The sequence below is a fragment of the Hippocampus bargibanti genome, linkage group LG09 (assembly GCF_051943395.1).
Source record: "Hippocampus bargibanti isolate YZ-2025 linkage group LG09, ASM5194339v1, whole genome shotgun sequence".
Lineage (NCBI taxonomy): Eukaryota > Metazoa > Chordata > Actinopteri > Syngnathiformes > Syngnathidae > Hippocampus > Hippocampus bargibanti.
This window is the reverse complement of record NC_142742.1, coordinates 2286415-2307378: the sequence shown is the minus strand read 5'-3', so window position 1 is coordinate 2307378 and position 20964 is coordinate 2286415. Positions and strand designations below refer to the sequence as shown.

General features: G+C 42.5%; 1 protein-coding gene across 3 annotated transcripts; it reads right to left on the bottom strand.

Annotated features, from left to right (window-relative positions):
• Positions 1 to 266: 266 nt before the first annotated feature.
• LOC148893262 (guanine nucleotide-binding protein G(q) subunit alpha-like) lies at positions 267 to 20915 on the bottom strand. Of its 3 annotated transcripts, XM_089005196.1 has the most exons (9): positions 19428 to 20915; positions 18744 to 18906; positions 10530 to 10714; positions 9365 to 9519; positions 7557 to 7685; positions 5185 to 5313; positions 3457 to 3586; positions 3209 to 3362; positions 267 to 1760 (listed from the first exon to the last, which is right to left on the bottom strand). In XM_089005196.1, exons 1-9 carry the CDS (start codon positions 19635 to 19637, stop codon positions 1570 to 1572), a joined length of 1446 nt encoding a protein of 481 aa, XP_088861322.1. In that variant the 5' UTR covers positions 19638 to 20915; the 3' UTR covers positions 267 to 1569. The 3 variants fall into 3 exon arrangements, with proteins under 3 accessions (XP_088861322.1, XP_088861321.1, XP_088861320.1); XM_089005195.1 differs by lacking the exon at positions 5185 to 5313; XM_089005194.1 differs by lacking the exon at positions 7557 to 7685 and having other exon boundaries at positions 268 to 1760.
• Positions 20916 to 20964: the final 49 nt, after the last annotated feature.

Sequence of the window (20964 nt, the reverse complement as noted above, 5' to 3'; positions counted from 1 at the left end):
CGAAATCCATTCAAAATGTTGAATAGAGACTCGGAGGGTAAATGACTCGCAAACTCCACCCCCCCTCTGGTGCCATCACAGGGTCGATTGCTGTGCGAGTGTGTGACATGCTGGCTGGCCAAAATTGTAGTACGCGTTGCCGGCCTGCTAGTGCATTGTTGTGCCAGGCATAGAATTAAAATAACACCCCACTATATATATATATATATATATATATATATATATATATATATATATATATATATATATATATATATATATATATATATATATATATATATATAGTGGGGTGTTTTTGATCTCATAATAGCAAAAGTACTCCACTTGATAGCAAACTACGTCTGCACTCAAAGGGGGGGGTGGGGTGGAAAACTAGTCCGCCTGCCACCGGTGGCGTTGTGTGTTTTGGTTCGTTCGCCGAAAACTAGTTCGGATGCCAAGATTATATTCTCGTGAATTTAATGTTTGTAAGGCGAAAGGTTCGTGAGCTAAAGCATTCGTAAGCCAAGGTATGACTGGATATAAATATATATACATATACACATACATATTTCAGAAATATATACAGGTAACATCCGACTTACGACCGGCTCGACTTACGACCATCTGGTCTCACGACCACGACATCCAGACCCTATTTTTAAAATGTTTATTCTCCGCCTGACACCGCAACACGCTAGCAAGGCAGGCAACGCGTACGGTAATTTTGGCCAGCCAGCCAGCCAGCATCTCACTCTCGCACAGCAATCGACCGTGTGATGACACCAGAGGGTGGAGTTTGCCAGTCATTTAGCCTCCGAGTCTCTATTCAACATTTTGAATGGATTTCGACTTACGACCATTTCGACTTAACGCCTGTTTTGTCGGAACGGAACTTGGTCGTAAGTCAGATGTTACCTGTATGTATATATCGAATACATGTGACAAAAAAAATCTTTTATAAACAAATCATTGGGATTTGACATATTTTTGTCTCACAAGGAATCTAGCCCTCGTCTTATTGATAGTACAGTAAAGTCTCGTTATATCGATATTCTCGGGAGTCCGAAAAAATATCCATATAACCGGGACTATCGATATAACGAGACTTTACTGTAATTATGTTATGACTGAGCTGGTCTGGCACTTGACATGAAATTCGGCTACTATAACACCCCCCCTACCACGCCGAAGTACAATGCGTTTGACACCCTTGACATATAATATACTGTATTATTACACTGTAAAGAGGTTCCATTGCCCCCCCCCCCCCACCCAAAAAAAATTGGCACTTTTCACACACTAGTGGGTACATTCATCGATGTGAAAGTGGAGACAAAATCTTGTTGAGGAGCGTTCGTCCCCCGCTGTCCCTCCCGGTTACCGTTTCAGGGTCGGATGTGGATGCGAGGGGGGGGGGGGGTCTTTTTGCTGTTTTTTTTTGTTTTAGCGGGGGGAGGGGGGTAAACGGGGAGTGTGTGTGTGTGTGTGTGTGTGCATTAAAAGTGGAGCGCACTCGAAAAATGAGGTTGTGCAAAAAGGATAGTGAAGTGGACTTGAGAATCGGGGGTGGGTGCGGGGGAGGGGGTCTCACACCAGGTTGTACTCTTTGAGATTGAGCTGTAGGATGGTGTCCTTCACGGCGGCAAATACAAAGCGGATGTTCTCCGTGTCCGTGGCACACGTGAAGTGGGAGTAGATGATCTTGTCGCTGTCAGGGTTTAAGTCCACAAACATCTTGAGGATGAACTCCCGCGCCGCCTGCGCGTCCCTCTGAGGGCCTGGAGAGGGTTGGGGGGGGGGGGGCAAACAAGGACACAAGGAAATTCAATATTGTATGATGTAATTAATTGGTTTTGGAAGATTTTTTTTAATGACATAACTTTGAATTTTATAGGAGATTGGACCGAATTAAACCGTTTACATAGAAAACACGTCTTGACTTACAAACATGTTTCTTTAAAGCTTAAAAATGCACCAAAATCAGAATCACAAAGCCCCGCAATGGGGAAATTTGCAATCTACAGCAGCAAAATTGAAAGTGTTGGGGGTGGAGGGGTCAAAAGAGAAAAAAAAACAAAGTACTTTATGCACAAAAGAAAATGTACAAGTGTCATTCATTTCAGAAGTTAAGAGGTACGACTGTCCGAAGACAACCGGTTCATTGTACAGGCGGTTCTCAAAAAGTTTCACAAAGCTTCGTCACACAAAAAAAAATAGCTCTCAAAGTACAGTGATACCTTGGCTTACGGACATAATTGGTTCCCAGACAGTGTGTAAGGCGAAAAGTGTGTATCCCAAAAATTCATTTCTCATAGGAAACAATTAAAATGAGAATAATCCGTTCCCAGGTCCCCATAAAATATAATTGTCTACTTTCTAATTTTCTAAGCCTTTAAAAATACACAAACGATACCTTATTTTATGTATAATAAATGTGATATGGTATTATAATTAAAGAAATAAACTGTACTGTATAATAAAGTCGTTTTATTTACCTTTGTGATGGTCGTTGATGGCCGGTTTCATCAGCATTAAACACTTGATGAGGAACGTAACCTTCTTATTTCACCATCTTGAGGAATGATCCCTTGCAGGTGCTTTCTCTGCGATAATTTTACCTAGTTCCTCATCAATTGTGTTCTGTTTAGCTGGGTTGATAGTTTTTTGCATCAAGTGTACAGATGGCTTGTGCGGGTTATTTGTGCAGCCTGATTGATGGGATATTTCCCATCAATCAGGATATTGTGAAATGTAAATTTCTCCACTGTGAGACTAATAAAGGCATATCCAATTTTAACCTTACAGTCTAATCTCTGCCTTTGAACTATCAAAGTTGAAACGAATCGAAATTTCACTGTTTTCTATCCATTTTCTAACTCTCTCTCTGTCATCTGCCTGTTTCTTTAATGTTAAAACCACGTCCCCTCACTGCTGCGTTCTTGACCAATCACGTGGCTTGAACCGAAGACTGGGGGCGAGGAATAGAGGACAAAAACAGTCGGCTGCCATTTTCTTGTTAGTAGCACGGGCTCCACATCACTCATTGTGGCGCTCAGTGTGTGTCCCGAAAAATAGTTCTTATGCCAAGGTAAAATTTTCATAAATGTAACGTTCGTAAACCGAGGTATCACTGTACGAAGGTTTGAATCAATGCATCGTTGTATAATATGTAACAAATACATTCTACCAAAGCAATTATTTTTCCCTGTCAAATTCCGAATCTTACCGTCAAACTCCGGGAAGTAGTCCACCAAGTGTGAGTAGGAGATCTTCTCCTCTAACAAGTCCTTCTTGTTCAGGAAGAGGATGACGGAGGAATTTTGGAACCAGGGGTAGGTAATAATAGTCCTAAATAGAGCTTTACTTTCTTCCATACGGTTCTGATGGGCATAAAAAAAAAACAACATTGTCGTTTACGATTATGTTGTCCAAATCTAAAGGAACGTGACTATCGGATTGGTCGCCAGCGCTGACCTCGTTGTCGGACTCCACAAGGACCTGATCGTACTCGCTCAACGCCACCAGGAACATGATGGAAGTAACGTTCTCAAAGCAGTGGATCCATTTCCTCCTTTCTGACCGCTGACCACCCACGTCAACCATCCTACAGGGTGGACGCGAGGGTATGCAAATGAGTAGTGATAAGGGCTAAAAAAACGTTTTTAATTCAAGAAATATGATGGATTCAAGATGTTCAGAAGCAGAAGCAGAGATGTTGACAGAGTTGTGCGCCATGTGAGCGAGTCATGCATGCATTTGGAAGGCAAGGCTGGTATGCGTTTAAAATGGATGCCGCTCATTAAGGGGGGGGGGGGGCTCCTGAAAGGCATCCATCTGTTCCTCACTACTTGTAAAGCGTCACGTCCACGGTGAGCGTGAATGCAAAAAAACAAAAACATTTTTTTTTTTTTGCAATAGACGTGATTAAAGTCGCATTTCGGAGAAGACTTCTTGAAAAGACAAGGAAAATTGGATCAAGGGCAGAATTGATGATACACGGCTAGGAAAGCTAATATTGCTAGCATGCTAAACGGCCTAATAAAAAACAAAACACTTTTTTTTATATTTTATATTTATATGCAGTATTTGCCATTTTGCTACCGTAAGCATTTGTTAGTTTTCGGAGTCTTCGGTCCTTATTCAAAGGCCACATGGACAATCGGATGTTCTTTAAATCTCTCGTTTGCCCTTCAAGAACAGCTCGGTGATTTAAAACACTGATTAATTGACGCGCCGTTTCCCTCGAGAGATTTCAGCTTTCTAGAGCTGTTCTCCTTGTTGAGGTCACCTGTCAATCTTTGGGGAGTTTCCGAGTCCCACTTTCATTTGAAAAGTCATATCGCGCTAATATTTCGCCGCTATTAGGCGCCCTTGTCAATCAACAATGTGATGACAACAACCGAGGGACTAATTACGCAAACAAATGCATAGTTACAAGCTGTTTTTTTTTACTCGGGTGGATGATGCAACGCCGCCCCCTGGCGTTGGCCCAGTCCACTGCGGTCCGCTGAGACCCGGGGCCATTACAGCCCTCCCGGAGGAACCCACCGCCTCCAAAATAGCGCATCCCTCCAATGCGGAGAGGACGACCTGGTTTGTTATGCCAGCCATAAAGGAAAAGAGGCGACAAGGAGGCGACCCAGTTACGAAAATCGGCCAGCGGTATGTAGAACTTTGTGTTCGCTTTCGGATATTGTTCGGTCGTAGAGAGTGGAGGATAAGCAAGCGAGGGGGTTGTTAGGGGGGGGGGGGGGGGTTGTTATATTAAATTCTGGTTTATTAGGTGGTAGAAATTAATTTTTTTTAATTAATTCACGACTTGAAACTCCTTCACAGGAAAAGCTCATTAACCAGGTTACAAATGTATCTGTTCATTGTAAAGATAATATTTTATTGCTTACAGCTGTTCATGCCTAGAACTCAAGAGATGCTGTATTCTAATCAAGAAAATTATATTTTACGAATGTATCACTTAAATTTGCAGATACTCTCAATAAATAGCTTGGCAGAGGTCTGCAGAATTCAGGCGTCTGTCATGAACGGCTGCGTCTCCTGCCGGCAGTAAAAGACAATCATTCTGTGTTCGAGCCTTAGTCCACAGTGTCCGATCGAACATCTCTGACATTAGGGGATGAGGTCAAGGAAGACAAAAAAAAAAAAATCAAAGCAGATTGAGCCCCTCCCACCAAGGCATCTTTCTACCTGAAAATGATGCTCTGCAAGTCGAAGGGGTACTCGATGATGCCCGTGGTGGGAATGCGCACCCTGAGCACATCCTGCTGAGTGGGAAGATAGCTGGGATCTGCAATGCGATCCAGATCGGAAAGATAGCTACAAGGCAAGCCGGGCAGAAGAAGAAAAAAAAAACAGACAAGACAGACACACACACACACACACAAAAAGACAGGAAACGATTACATAAAAGCGTGACAGGCAATTTGAGCAACCTGCTGCCAAGTGTGGAAGTGTGGCTGGATCCAGAAAGAAAAAAAATCAGATAAAAACTGGTGTGTTAGTGTCATCGTTCCACCAAAACCGTTTCCACGGTACGTTTCATATTTGATAGCCTCAAATTTGAGGGTCTGAGTAATTCGGGGTACACAAATCCCGACAATGGTGCAGAATATGAACTTTTTCCGATGTTTAAGAAAGGTTATCCTAAATGATTATCGTGCGGTGTATCAAAGTGATTATCCTGAGGTGTGGCGGGATTGGAAGTGATTTTGAAAAAATCCTGAGCAATCGTATCCGGTGTAGTTCGGTGCAAAGTGTATTTATGACGTAAAAAAAATGATCTGAGCAGTTGTGGTGTGAAAAATAATCATTTTATCGGTATGTGCGCATATTTTTAATCAGATTTTTATCCGATTTTTATCTGAAGCCAAAATGGAACTGTATAGTGCCACTTAGCAGTTTTTTTGACGACGATACTAGTGCACCGTGTTCTACCGGAAACAAATTCCTTGTGTGTTCTACATACTTGGCAATAAAGATGATTCTGATTCTGATTCAGTACTGTCACATTTTGCCGAAAAATGTCTTAAAAAATTATTTTACACAACTTTTCTTCAGTGTTAGCGAAGACAAGGGCTGTCAATCGTAACGGTTAAACCGGTTCAACACATACGATCAGAAGCTACATTGAGATTGTAAAATACCTCGAATCAATGAAAAGAAAAGACATGGAGATGAGTTTGCCAGGCAAATTTTGTCATCCGTTGAGCTAACCGTTAGTCCCGCTTGTCTTATGATTTTGACTATCTGGTGCGATCACAACATTGAAAACATCTTTTAAAACACACTTGCCTCGTCTTTTAAAGGACAACCGACACCATTTTTTTTATGTTTCCTAACTGACATCAGAAAAACGTTTTATAGCATCTCAAATACCCAAAACACGCAGGCTGATATTTTTAGTAAAATCAAAACAGCAATAAAAATGACAAAGTGTCCCAAAAATGCCACAAAATGAGCTCGGAACTGGGCAGATTCAGAAAGTCCCGCCCCCTTGTGTGTGATGTCACTATTGGTCACACACTGCCTTGCTCCAGAATCAAAACAATGGCTTCAGAGAGTTCAGATTCAGAGAAGATGCTTTCTTGTTATTCATCCAGTTATGAATATGATTCAAATAGTTCTGAAGAGGAAAGCATAAATGTTTGCAATCGATTAAAGGAGTCCTTCTGGATCAATTCGAGCCGTCTGGACTCCAATGTAGCGCCTAGAAAGTACACAAGATGGCGCACCAGCTCCGTTGGAAATGGGCTGATTTGTCCGTTGGGAAATTGTGTCGACTTACACCTTCTTTATGCGCGTTACCGCAATTGGCTGCGACACACAACGATTCACCATTGCGTTATTTATGTAGTTTTCTTTCTAATTTCGCCATCAATATGGTGTTTTCAGACGAAAAAAAGTACCCAAAATGCATGGTGTGTCGCTTTCTCGGTCAGGGGCGTTTCCTCCGTGACGTCACTTAGGGCATCATCATCAACTTGAAAACAAGACTTGCTGAATATTCAGCGCGTGTCTTAAAAGGTAAAATACGCTCAGTAGAAGTCACTTGAAGTGATTTTACAAATTATGGACGCAACTTGTCGCAGGTGTCGTCATTTAAAGAACCCAAAACGACATGTGTACCCCGCGTTAGTTGACCCTTTTCCATTTGAATCTTTGGCAATTTTGTTTCCCGGGCAGTAATGGTGGAATCAATGACAAAAGAGGAAAAAGTCCACACTTGGAAGCCGACAAAGAAGGTTTGGACAACCGTCAAGTCAAAGAAAGACGGGAGGATTCTTTGACGTTGACACAGTTGCAAGCCCTGTTCATCACGTGATGAGGTTGGTTGCCCTTTTCGAGCCAGCGTGAAGCCTTCGGTTTCGGTCCCGGGAGGGAAGGCCGTAACCGCAACACAACTACACACAAATCACTGACGTCTGTCTGGTCAAGCTAAACACTTTTTGGCCTTCTGGATATTTTCAAGTCAAATTGCGGCCATGGCAATGTTTAGCGTCCGACCGTGAGTGGATTTGTGCCAGAGTGGCGGTTAGACCTGCTTATCACGTCAGGGGTACCTGAAGATGACATTCTCCAGATCAAAGGGGTACTCTATAATGCCCGTGGTGGGAACGCGGACCCTGAGAACGTCCTGCTGGGTGGGGACGTAGCCGTCGTGGGTCACGCGATCTAAATCGCTAAGGTAACTGGAGATATACACGTGGATATACAGTGCAAATGGCAAACACAAACGGTATCACAGAATCGACTCGTTCGTGGAAGCAGCGATTCCCAACCGGGCGTGCGCGGTGAAACATTCGTCGACGGCGAGATCGCGGGTGTGCTTTGGGGAATGACCCACTTTTATGGAAAAATGATTTTGTGACTATTAATGTATCTTGAACTCATTCATTCATTCAATGCCAGACCGTGTGCAGAAATGTGTCCGCTCCAGTGCCAGGATTTTTGTCATTTTCACTCCAATTGCTTGTTTTAGGACTACATAAACATCAAATTCAGTGTAAGAAAGCTTAGATTCTCTTATTTCAGGGGTGTCAAAGTAATTTTTGCCGCGGGCCACATTGTAGTTATGGTTTCCTCTCGAGGGCCGTTATGAATTTGGGGAAGCCATTAGAATGTTTAAATCCCTTCAAATATTACATATAGAGCACACAGCAAATTAATGAATAAGTCGTTTTCAAATCTGAAGTCAAGAATAATGACTTTTATTGTGGTTGACATCCAAAAATATGAAATTTTGGCTCAGATTTTAGCAATCATCATGGAATTTAACAAGTTTGATTTGCTTTCGCGGGCCGAAAAAAATGAAGTGGCGGGCCGGATTTGGCCTGCGGGCCTTGACTTTGAAACCCGTGTCTTATTTCATCAGAAAAAAAAGTTAATAATAATGACAATAATCATCATAATACATTTCATTTCTAAGCGCCTTTCGAAACTCTCGAAGGTCACTTTACAGTCACAGGATAAAATTTGTATGTGGGTGAGCAGCGGCAGCCACATGCGCCAGCGTTCACTCAACCTCGAAGTAACTCAAATAGATAGAAAGCTAGCTAGCTAATGGATAGCTAATAGATAGCCTGATAGCCAACAGGTAGCCAGCCAGCTAATAGCTAGCCAGCTAGCTAGCTAATGGATAGCTCATTAATACCTAATAGATAGCCAACAGCTAGCCAGCTAAAAGCCAGCAAGCTAGACAGCTAACTGGCCAGCAAATGGATAGCTAATACAACATCATTATTTAGCTTGGAGTAGACGTGCACATTCCACCATGACGTCCCGGATCCAGTGGTGAAAAGAGCGCTTAATTCCTAAGTGATATGGTTCTGGAGTTATCTGAGCTTGAAATGAGGGCAGCTGTGCAAAATACAATACATATTGATCGATACAGCGCTTGAAGCTGTAGCAAAGCGCTAACATGGAAAAAAAGGGAAATGCTTTATCGGCACCCCCCTGCAAGAAAAAAAACCCCAAAATCCGAACAAATTTGGGAATGGCGCTTGCTCCACGTCATGCTTTTCAATGACCAAATAAATTCGGGAATGGCAGTGAATGTGTTAATGTCATTTGTATGCCGGTGACGGAATAAGTAAGCCTGTTGTCGCCGATCTCAAATGGGAGGGACCAGATTAGCGTAGCAAATTGAGAAAAGCTCAAGTCGTCGCTTTTGTGCGGGTGTTGGGAATTCGATCATGTCGATTATGCGCCACGGTTGGGAAATGAGCTGCGTTTAATCAGATCTACAATCGGTAATACATCACGTCTACAGCAAAGGGGTGCTAAAAATTACAGCGTCAACATCACAAATCCAGCAAACTCCGCAGCTAATGTTTCATTTTTGACACCAGAAGTCGGCGGAGCAACCTACTATTTGGTGGAATCGGACAGCTGGTACTCTCGACGGCGATCGTAGGCCTCCTGGATCCCCGGGTCGGACCACAAGCATTTGATGGCGGTGATGTAGGGTTGGTCAAAACCATTGATCTTTTCAATGTCCACTTCTTTCACCAACATGGCGTTCGACTGGTGAGATTAACACAAAGAGATTAGTTGCCAATCCGTTAGGAAATTACAGTGATACCTCGGTTTACGATCCCCTTGGCTTATGAACTTTTCGGTTTATGAACGTTACAGTTATGAAAATTTTACCTTGGCATACAAACTATTTTTCGGGATACACACGGAGCGCCACAATGAGTCTTTCGCGAACGAGCCCGTTCTCCTAACAACAAAATGGCAGCCGACTGTTTTTGTCCTCTATTCCCCGCCCCCAGTCTTTGGTTAAAGCCACGTGATTGGTCAAGAAAGCAGCAGTAAGGGGTGGGGGGGGTTTAAACATTAAAGAGACAGGCAGACGACAGAGAGTGATAAAATGGATAGAAAACAGTGAAATTTGGAGTCGTTTCAACTCTGATAGTTCAAAAGCATAGTGTAGCCTGTAAGGTTAAAATATCCCATCAATCAGGTTCCACAAATAACCAGCACAAGCTATCTATACACTTGATGCAAAACGCTATCAACCCAGCTAAACAGAACACAATTGATGAGGAACAAGGTAAAATGATCGCAGAGAAAGCACCTCCAAGGGATCATTCCTCAAGATGGTGAAAGAAGAAGGCTACGTTCCTCATCAAGTGTTTAATGCTGATGAAACCGGCCACTCCATTCCATCAAGCCATCAATGACCATCACAAAGGAAAATAAAACCACTTTATTATACAGTACAGTTTAATTTTTAATTATAATACCATAGCACATTAATTCTACATGAAATAAGGTATATTTTGTGTCGTTTTAAGAAAATTAGAAAGTAGAAAATTATGTTTTATGGGGACCTGGGAACGGATTATTCTCATTTTAATGGTTTCCTATGGGAAATTAATTTTTGGGATACACACTTTTCACCTTACACACCCTATCTGGGAACCACTTAAGTTCATAAACCAAGGTATCACTGTCATATTTTTTTTAAGCTGTAAGGCGCCACCAACGTTTTTATCCCCGATGGCGGGACTCTGCATCACATTTCTTACCCGATTCTGTTCATATTTGTAAGGGATCTTTAAGTGCTCCGTGGCTCGGATCATGGCCTGCATGGAGGTGAAGATGTTTTGGTAAACCAGTCGGATGAAGCCTCTTTTGTCTTCATCGGAGTAACCGGCGCCGTGGATGATCCTCATTTGTTTGATGAAGGTGCTCTTGCCGCTTTCTCCCGTGCCTGCGATGGACGGACACAAAGGAGGACGTGTGATCAAAGACAACATAAGACCAAAAAAGGCGTCTTGTCAAGAATTTGACTTTGTGTTTGAAGATGAGAAACTTGGGCCATATGCTCAGACTTGAATATTTCATGACACCCCCACTAGTCGCTAGGAAATGGATCAGGCTAGCCCAGGCATGGGCAAACTACGGCCCGCGGGCCACATACGGCCCGTTAGGCTTTTTAATCCGGCCCGCCGAACTTGCCCAAATTATAGTACAAACAGTGTCTAAAACTCATGACAAAAAGTTAGCGAACAACAGGGCAGATAACTGAAAAGTTGCCTGTCCCAATTTTCACAACTTGAAGCACAAAGAGACAACTAATCACATTAAAAAACATTGTAACAAAGTATAAAGTTTTTTTTTAAATCAAGAATGCACCTACTACAAATGCTACCTTGCTTAATTTACGGTAAATGTGCATGGCCGTAGATTTTGCTGCAGTAGTCGATTGTCATTGCGGTGCACAATGCAACGTTTGCATTGCTTCCTACGAGCCACTAAGCCCCTTTCATAAGTCTTACGTACACTTTACAGTCACGGTTTAATGTGAATTTACGTTTTTTTAGCGTCACATATGTTGTTAGCTTCTTTTGAATCTTTCTTCTGGGCTGAGGTTCTGTGCATCTATTTTGGAAAATGACATGCAATTGCGCGACTTTATAACGCTTGCGAAAGTCCGGAAGAAAGAAGCAGGCTTCTGATTGGCTGCCGTGCCGAGAATGCAAATTTCAACTGCAGGTAGTCTATGTTTGTGTGCTCGGCGACGGTACACGTGTTTTGTTTGTGCGTGTAGGCGAGGGCGTCAGTGAGGAGTTTGTTGAGCGCGCGGTCAGGACAAACCATCTATGATTTGGCGGAATTTAACACAAGTAGGTATTATTGAGCTTGAATATTTCGTTGTGTAATAATATGTTTTGAATTTTGAAAGTGATTCCATTTTTCAATAAATGTGGATTTCTTTAACTTTGCCCCTTCGATGGAAACTTATTAAAAACAGACGCAATCTTGATAAATCACAGTGCATGTTATTTTAATCTATTTCCATTTCCTCCTCCAAGTATCTGCGAAATAGTATGTAAACGCCATATTCCTTGAGACAAATTTATTAACTGATCAGGGATATTTTTCACATTTGAAAGACAGTTAATAAATTGGGTTGTAGTGTTCTTACTGTGCTATGAGGTTTGTACATACTACATTTAAAGGACAACCGGCACCATTTTTTGTTTTTGTTTCCCACTGACATCAGAAAAACGTTTTATAGCATCTAAAATACCCAAATCAGGCAGGCTGATATTTTTAGTTAAATGAAGAACACAAATAAAAATGACTTCAAATGAATCCGGAAATGGTCAGTTTCAGAAGGTCCCACCCCCCTGTTCGTGACGTCACGCCAAGACGTCTTGCCTTTGATCGAGAATCAAAACAATGGCTTCAGATTCGGAGAAGATGTTTTCTTGTTACTCATCCAGTTATGAATATGATTCAAATAGTTCTAAAGAGGAAAGCATAAATGTTTGCAATTGATTCAAGGAGTCCTCCCATATCAATTCGAGCCATCAATGACAGCAATTGTAGCACCCAGAAATGCAGAAGATTGCGCCCAAGCTCCGTTGGAAATGGGCTGATTTGTCAGCTGGGAATTTGTGTCAGCGAATATCAAATAGTTGTCTTGGTGCAACACACAACGATTCACCATGGCGTTATTTATGTGTTTTCTTTCTAATTTCACCATCAACACGGATCAACACGAAGTTTTCAGACCAAACAAAGTACCCAAAATGCATTGTATGTCGCTTTCTCGGTCAGGGGCGGTCCAAACGTGACGTCACATGGGGATCGTCATCAACTCGAAAACAAGACTTCATGAATATTCAGCGCAAGTCCTAAAACGTAAACTATAGCTATATGCTGTGGAATCTTTGTAAAATACGCTCAGTCGAAGTCATTTGAAGTGATTTTATAAATTATGGACATAACTTGTTCAGAGTATTTCCGGCCCAAACACTCCCTCCAAATGCTCCTGGCCCGGCCCCTCTGTCAAATTTTAGAACCCAATGCGGCCCGCGAGTCAAAAAGTTTGCCCACCCCTGGGCTAGCCCGTGACGAGCGAAAATCAAAGTATAATGGACACCCAGCAAAATTCAATTTGGAGAAATAATAATAATCAAATAAAAATTACATACAAACAAATGCTAGCTGGAAAGAGGTAGCCCAAATATTATCTGGAATGAGCTAGCCCAAATGCTAGTTGGAAACAGCCAGCCCAAATGCTATCTGGAAACAGCTACACCAAATGCTATCTGAAAACAGCTACCCCAAATGCTATCTGAAAACAGCTACCGCAAATGCTACCTGGAAACAGCTAGCCCAAATGCTATTTGGAAACAGCTAGCCCAAATGCTAGCTGGAAAGAGGTAGCCCAAATGTTACCTGGAATGAGCTAGACCAAATGCTAGTTGGAAACAGCTAGCCCAAATGCTATCTGGAAACAGCTAGCCCAAATGCCAGCTGAAAACAGCTACCCCAAATGCTAGCTGAAAACAGCTACCCCAAATGCTAGCTGGAAACAGCTAGTCGAAATGCTATCTGGAAACAGCTAGCCCAAATGTTATCTGGAATGACCTAGCCAAATGCTATCTGGAAATATCTCACTCAAATGCTATCTGGAAACAGCTAGCCCAAACGCTAGCTGTCCAGTTTTAGCAGTATGGTCCATTTAATACACCATCAACCGAATCGTCACATTACAAATTGCCTCAAGATTAAAATTCGGTTGATTTAATTGGTTGAAACCTCTCACAACGGACTCAGTAGCTTTTTTTGGGGGGGCTGGCTGAAAAGGATGCGCTAATTTAATGACGTTCATTAATCTGACCTCCATTTTAACATCAAGTCTGAACTGCCTGCACACAACAGGTGATAGCGAGGCAGGGGGGGGGGGGGGGTTAGCATTCCTTTAGCACCCCTCATATTAAGCCAGAGGGAGGCTATCCGAAGATGGCAACATGAGTAAAAAGATCATTTTCAACAGAAAACTGCAAATCAGAGCATCTATGTTCATTTTTTAGGGGTGTGTGTGTGTGGGGGGGGGGGTGAATCAAAGAGCAAATGCATAATATCTGCTAAAACAGACTCATCTCAGCACCACCTACATTCAAGGTTTCCGAAAAGCAGCCATGTTTCTGTTACCATGGCAACCCTTCTCACTCTTTTTTTTTTTTTTGCCATTGCCGGTTTTTCTTCCCTTTCCCATTTACGCTCTCCATTTTTTTTAATGCAAAAGAAAAAGATGCTTTTATTTGATTTTTTTAGAAGCATGTGAGAAGAAAAAGTCAATATTTTGATTGATTTTCAGACCCCCCCACAGAAAAAAATGTTAGTCATCGTGAGGTGTGGGTATGGACCATCACTTGAGTTATCTGGCTATCTAGCTAGCTAACTGGCTGGCTACCTCGCTAGCTATCTAGCTGGCTACCTAGCTAGTTCTCTAGCTGGCTAACTAGTTAGCTAGCTATTTGCTATATATTAGCAATCTAACTAGCTAGTTATCTATTTTAGTTATTCCGGCTTGAGTGAACGCTGGCGCGTGTGGCTGCCACTGCTCGCCCACAGAAAAACTGAAACCCTGTGATTGTAAAGTTACCTTGAGAGTTGTGAAAGGCGCTTATAAATTACATGTATTATTATTATTATTTTTCCTGATGAAAAAAGAGAGCTTAAGGTTTCTTGCGCTGAAATGTCGTCCTAAAACTCAATACCCTGTGGGTCCTGCAATTTGAGTGAAAATTACAATTTATCAGCACCTTTCAAAACTCTCAAGATCACTTTACAGTCACAGGATTTTCTGTGGGTGAGCAGTGGCAGCCACACGCGCCAGCGTTCACTCAACCCGGAATAATTTGATGCATGATTTTACTATTTTGTGTATTGTCTTTGTTGTAAAGTGTCCTTGGGTGTTCAGAAAGGCGCTTGTAAATTAAATGTATTATTATTAATAACTCAAATAGAAAGAAAGCTAGCTAGCAAGCTAATACATAGCTAATAGGTAATCAGCTAGCTAGCTAATACATGGCCAATAGATAGTAAGATAGCGAGCTAATAGATAGCTAATAGATAGCCAGCTATGTGGATAGATAGCTAATAGATAGCCAGCTAGCTAGACAGCTCATAGATAGCCAGATAACTAGCTAGCTAATAAATATATAATAGATAACTGGCTAGCTGGATAGACAGCTAATAGATAGCCAGCAAGCTAGCTAGCTAGGTGGATCTTGCGTTTTAATGAGCTTCAAAGATTATTGTGACTACCATTTATTATTTTTTTTTACGTACACAGTAAACAGCCTTCACAATTTAGGTGAACGATAACTCCTCTCGAGTCGCTAAGACCGGTTAAAAAATTTTTATTAATTAATTTTAAAAAAAGTGGGTGAGGTTTCTTGTCCTGGTAATGAATGAAGGCTGCTTTACGTCGCCAGCTTCCAGTCTGATTGACTTCTCGTGACCCCCCCCCCCCCCTTATTAACCCCCACATCACAAGATCTCGCTGCACTATCCCTCTTTCACGAGCTGACACACTACTAGCCTCTGTTTCACAAATTCACAACAATATATGCTTCAATAACTTATAAATATTTAGATTTGATGGTGTGTGTGTGCAAAGAGTGCTAGAAGTAGCTAGCTATCTGTTTGCTATCTCACTACTACTAGCTGGCGAGTTAGCTTTCTATCTATTAACTTCCGGGTTGAGTGAACGCTGGCACACGTGGCTGCCGCTGCTCACCCGCGGAAAAATGGATCCTGTGACTGTAAAGTGACCTTGAGAGTTTTGAAAGGCACTTATCAATGAAATGTATTATTATTATTTTAATTAGCTATCTAGCTAGCTGGCTGGCTATTTGTTAGCTATCTATGAAGGTAGCAAGCTATCTATTACCTTGCTAGCTGGTTAGCCGGCTATCTTTTAGCTATCTATAAGCTAGCTATCTGGCTATCTAATAGCTAGCTGGCTCACTTTCTATCTATTTGAGTTACTTCCGGGTTGAGTGAAGGCTAGCGCGTGTGGCTGCCGCTGCTCACCCGCAGAAAAACTGATCCAGTGACTGTAAAATGACCTTGAGAATTTTGAAAGGCGCTTACCAATCAAATGTATTATTATTATTTGTATTACAGTAAAGTCTCGTTATATCGATATTCAAGGGAGTCCGAAAAAATATCGATATAACCGGGACTATCGATATATCCGACCCTGTTTGCATGTAATTTTCTCCGTGCGTGCATAGAAATAGTATCGATATAACCGGGACTATCGATATATCCAATATCGATATAACGAGACTTTACTGTACTTGTTTTTTGGAACCATTTTGCTATGCTTGCCGGTTTGCTCGAAGCTTTCAAATTTAGCAGGGTTCTTTCTTCTCCGTGGCATGTCAAGCCCTCTCTAATACTCTCTAAATGTGTTAGCTACACCTTAGCTCACACACACACACACGGAGAGGAGCAGATCTGGAAGATCCTTATTGCCATATATGTTCACGAAAAAGATGGCTTGGCATGAGACGGCGAGGTCATCGCGAAACATTTTCAAGCTAACCCCCCTCAACCTCTCTCTTGATCTAATCGATAGCAATCGCCGATACAATCGAGACAGTACACATCAGACTTCCGTTGACTAACGTGAGACATGAAAAGAAAAAAAATATATATATAGAAAGACTGCAGACGTTGGAGCTGTTTGTGGCCAAATCTTTGAGCTTGAAACTTTTTTTGGGGGGGTTTGTTTTGACCAAGTACAGGCAAACCAGTGGTGTGTGCAAGCAGGAAGCTGCCGGTATGACCTGATATGGTGACCGCCGGCTATCAAACTGTGGGCACACTGCGAATGGAACCCGGACCATTGTGTCCATAATTTGTAAAATGGCTTCAAATGACTCCTACTGAGTGTATTTTACAAAGATTCCATCGCATATAGCTATATTTTACGTTTTAAAACTCTGAATATTCCGGAAGTCTTGTTTTTGAGTTGGTGACGAGTCCGTACGTGGCGTCACTAAAGGAACGCCACTTTGTGTTGCACCAAAAAGAGGCAAAAGAGGGCGACAAAGCTCCGTGTAAGGAATTAATCAGCCTGTTGAAATATCCTGACTTCCTGAATATTCAGGAAGTCTTGTGTTCGAGTTGGTGACGCCCCTGACCGAGAAAGCGACACACAATGCATTTTGGGTACTTTGTTTGGTCTGAAAACTTCGTGTTGATGGCAAAATTAGAAGGAAAACGCATAAATAACGCGATGGTGAATCATTGTGTGTTGTGTATTGAGGTATAATTTTAACATGGGAAGGAAGTCAATATTATTTAGTCAATATAATATTACATTATTACCCTAAACCTCAGACACGTGAGGCATATATGCAAACCGCGACATGAAATTAGTGTAAATATGATATTTAATCCTGCCAATTGTTTGACACAAGGGTCAGGTTGTCCCCCGACCGGAATGGGCTGTAACAAAAGAAAACAGGTCACATTATAAATTGCTATTGCATTTTCTGTGTTGCTCTATCTCCCGTTTCTATTCATAATGGAATTTTATTTATTATTACACAAACATGTGGATCAAACCTCTGAAAATGGAGGACACTGATTCTGAAAAGGAGACGATTATATCTTTTAAATAGGAAACCAAAAGTAGCAACCGGCCACATTTACCTCAAACTTTTAGCACTTAAAGGACAACTGACGCCATTTTCTTTGTTTCCTAACTGACATCAGAAAAACGTTTTACAGCATCTAAAATACCCAAAACACGCAGGCTGATATTTTTAGTCAAATGCAAAACACCAATAAAAATGACTTCAAGCGTCCCAAAACTGCCACAAAATGAGCTTGAAACTGGGTAAGTCCCGCCCCCTTGTTCATGACATCACGCTAGGATACTCCTTCACAAACTGCCCTGCTCCAGAATCAAAACAATGGCTTCAGGGTTCAGATTCGGAGAAGATGCTTTCTTCTTACTCATTTAGTTATGAATACGATTCAAATCAATCCGAAGAGGAAAGCATAAATGTTTGCAATCGATTAAAGAAGTCCTTCCGTATAAATTCGAGCCGTCTGCAAGCGATGAAACCAGTGAAGATCTGGACTCCAATGTAGCGTCCAGAAAATGCACAAGATGGCGCACAAGCTCCGTTGGAAATGGGCTGATTTGTCCGCGAGGCATTTGTGTCAACTTATACCTTCTTTATGCGTGTTACCACAATTGGTAGTCTTGGTGCAACACACAACGACTCACCATCGCGTTATGTGTTTTCCTTCTGATTTCGCCATCAACCCGGATCAACACGATGTTTTCAAAGTACCCAAAATGCATTGTGTGTCGCTTTCTCAGTCAGGGGCGTTCCTGACGTGACGTCACATCAGGCATCGTCATCAACTCGAAAACAAGACTTCATGAATATTCAGCGGGAGTCTTAAAACGTAAAATATAGCTATATGCGATGGAATCTTTATAAAATGCGCTCGGTAGAAGTCCTTTCAAGTCATTTTACAAATTATGGACGCAACTTGGCAGGAGGTGTCGGTTGTCCTTTATAAATAAATGGAATTATACAAAAATGGGAACGTAGAGTTGAGTAGGGGGGTCGTTGTCCACAACGTCAACGAGCACGCGGTGGCCTGTTGGTGTCGAATGCTTTTATTGAGTAACTAGGACATGGAAACGTGGCTGCACAGTTAAAACATGTACTCACACGAAAGGCGACATGTATCCACATTGTCCTCTTGCTTTTTGGGGCGTTTTTTAAGCCGCCAATACTGACTTGAAACGTCAAACAAGCATCATTTGAGGGAGAAAATAACACCATTCTCCATTGGCTCCGAGCTAGCACGTTTGTAGCATTGGGTGTAAGAAGGCCCCAGGAGCTAAGTTTTATATTTTAAAAATATATTTTGACACAGGACAGCGGTTAGACACTCACCGAGAAGAAGTAATTTCAGTTCCCGCCTGGAATCTCGCTTGTCTCGGCGAAGTTGCTTGTCAATTTCGGCATTGATTCGCTTCGACTCCTTCGCCTCCTCGCTCAGGCAACAAGCCATCATGGACTCCAGAGTCATCCCCACCGCCGTGTTTGGCCAGTCCCGCTTGAATCCGGAAAAAAATAACTCAACGTTTGGCGTTTTCTTCCCACCACCGCCGCCACCAACCCCGGCGAGTAAAAAAAAAATCAGCTGCGGTCCTCGCGCGGACGTGGGGCGACGATCGCTTGTTGGTGGTCTGGTAGGGACCGGACCGGACCACGGAAAGAGGAGCAAGGGGGGAGGGGAAGAGCAACTCCGGGCCTCGTTGCCAAGTTGTCCCCGGTCTTCTCCGGTAGAGTGTCGGGAGAGGACGGGCAGGCGTGCTGGGGGCTGCTCGGCGTGATGCGCAACCCGCCCCTTGTGAATAACTCGAACTCCGGGAACGGAAAGACAAGCGGCGGTACCTCCTTCATCCAACAGCCGACAAATCTGGAGCCGATGCTAGTAGGCTAACCACTGGGTAAAACCCCGAACGAACGAACGGCACCGCCGCTACTCGAATGTTTCCCCCACTACCCAGCGACGCTACCCTTTCTCGGCGAAAAAAAAAGGCCGACAAGATGCTGCCTGCGGTGATTGGTTACCTCGTCGCTGAAACGGGGTTCCGCCGTTATGCCGTCGCTACCGCGGCTCCGATCACCCCAATGCGGTCCATTTTGACGCCAGAATGCGACATGCGGCTTAATTTTGCCCGCCCCTCTGTTTTTTTTTTCCTTTAAAATGGAGCCCGAACTGAGAGATTCTCCAATGTTGGAACAAGGTGGGCAGCGAGTGTGTCCGCCAACCTGATGCATAACAGGGAGGAAGAGAAGTTGGAGTGACACGAGGAGGGTTGAATGAGGACCAATTGGAAGGATCAAGTGGGCGGAAACCGAACCTGAGAACAACCAGCAATACTGAACTACAACGCCGGAACGTGCATTTTGTGTGTCAATTATAATTGTCCTGAGACAAAATGTCAAAGCATTTGTTTCACTCTGCAACTACCGTAATTTCCGGACTATAAACCGCGACTTTTGTCACAAGCTTTCAACCCTGCGGTTTATGCAACGATGGAGCCAATGTATACATTTTTTTTTCTAAAGGCCGCAATGGGGCGCTAGAGCACTAAAGGCAAGAGTGAGACACAGCGAATATATGTACCGAGGAAGACGCAAGTTAAAGGACAACCGACACCATTTTTATGTTTCCTGGCATGAGAAAAAAACGTTTTATAGCATATAAAATACTCAAAACACGCAAGCTGATATTTTTAGTCAAATGAAAAAGGCCAATAAAAATGACTTACTGTCCCAAAACTGCCACAAAATGAGCTTGGAACAGGGGAAATTCAGAAAGTCCCACCCCCTTTGTTTGTGACGTCACGTAAGGATACTCCTTCACAAACTGCCTTGCTCTAGAATCAAAACAATGGCTTCAGAGAGTTCAGATTGGGAGAATATGCTTTCTTGTTACACATCCAGTTATGAATATGATTCAAATACAGTAAAGTCTCGTTATATCGATATTCAAGGGAGTCCGAAAAATATCGATATAACCGGGACTATCGATATATCCGACCCTGTTTGCATGTAATTTTCTCCGTGCGTGCATAGAAATAGTATCGATATAACCGGGACTATCGATATATCCGATATCGATATAACGAGACTTTACTGTAGTTCTGAAGAGGAAAGTATAAATGTTTGCAATCGATTAAGGAAGTCCTTCTGTATCAATTCGAGCCGTTTGGACTCCAATGTAACTCCCAGAAAATGCACAAGATGGCGCACAAGCTTCGTTGGAAATGGGCTGATTTGTCCGTGGGAATTTGTGTCAACTTACACCTTCTTTATGCGCGTTACCGCAATTGGCTGCGACACACAACGATTCACCATCGCGTTATTTATATCGTTTTCATTCCAATTTCGGCATCAACACGGTGTTTTCAAACGAAAAAAAAAGTACCCAAAATGCATTGTGTCGCTTTGTCAGTCAGGGGCGTTCCCTCTGTGACGTCACTCAGGGGACCGTCATCAACTCGAAAACAAGACTTCCTGAATATTCAGTGCGAGTCTTAAAAGGTAAAATATAGCTATGTGGTGGAATTTTTGTAAAACGCGCTCCGTAGAAGTCATTTGA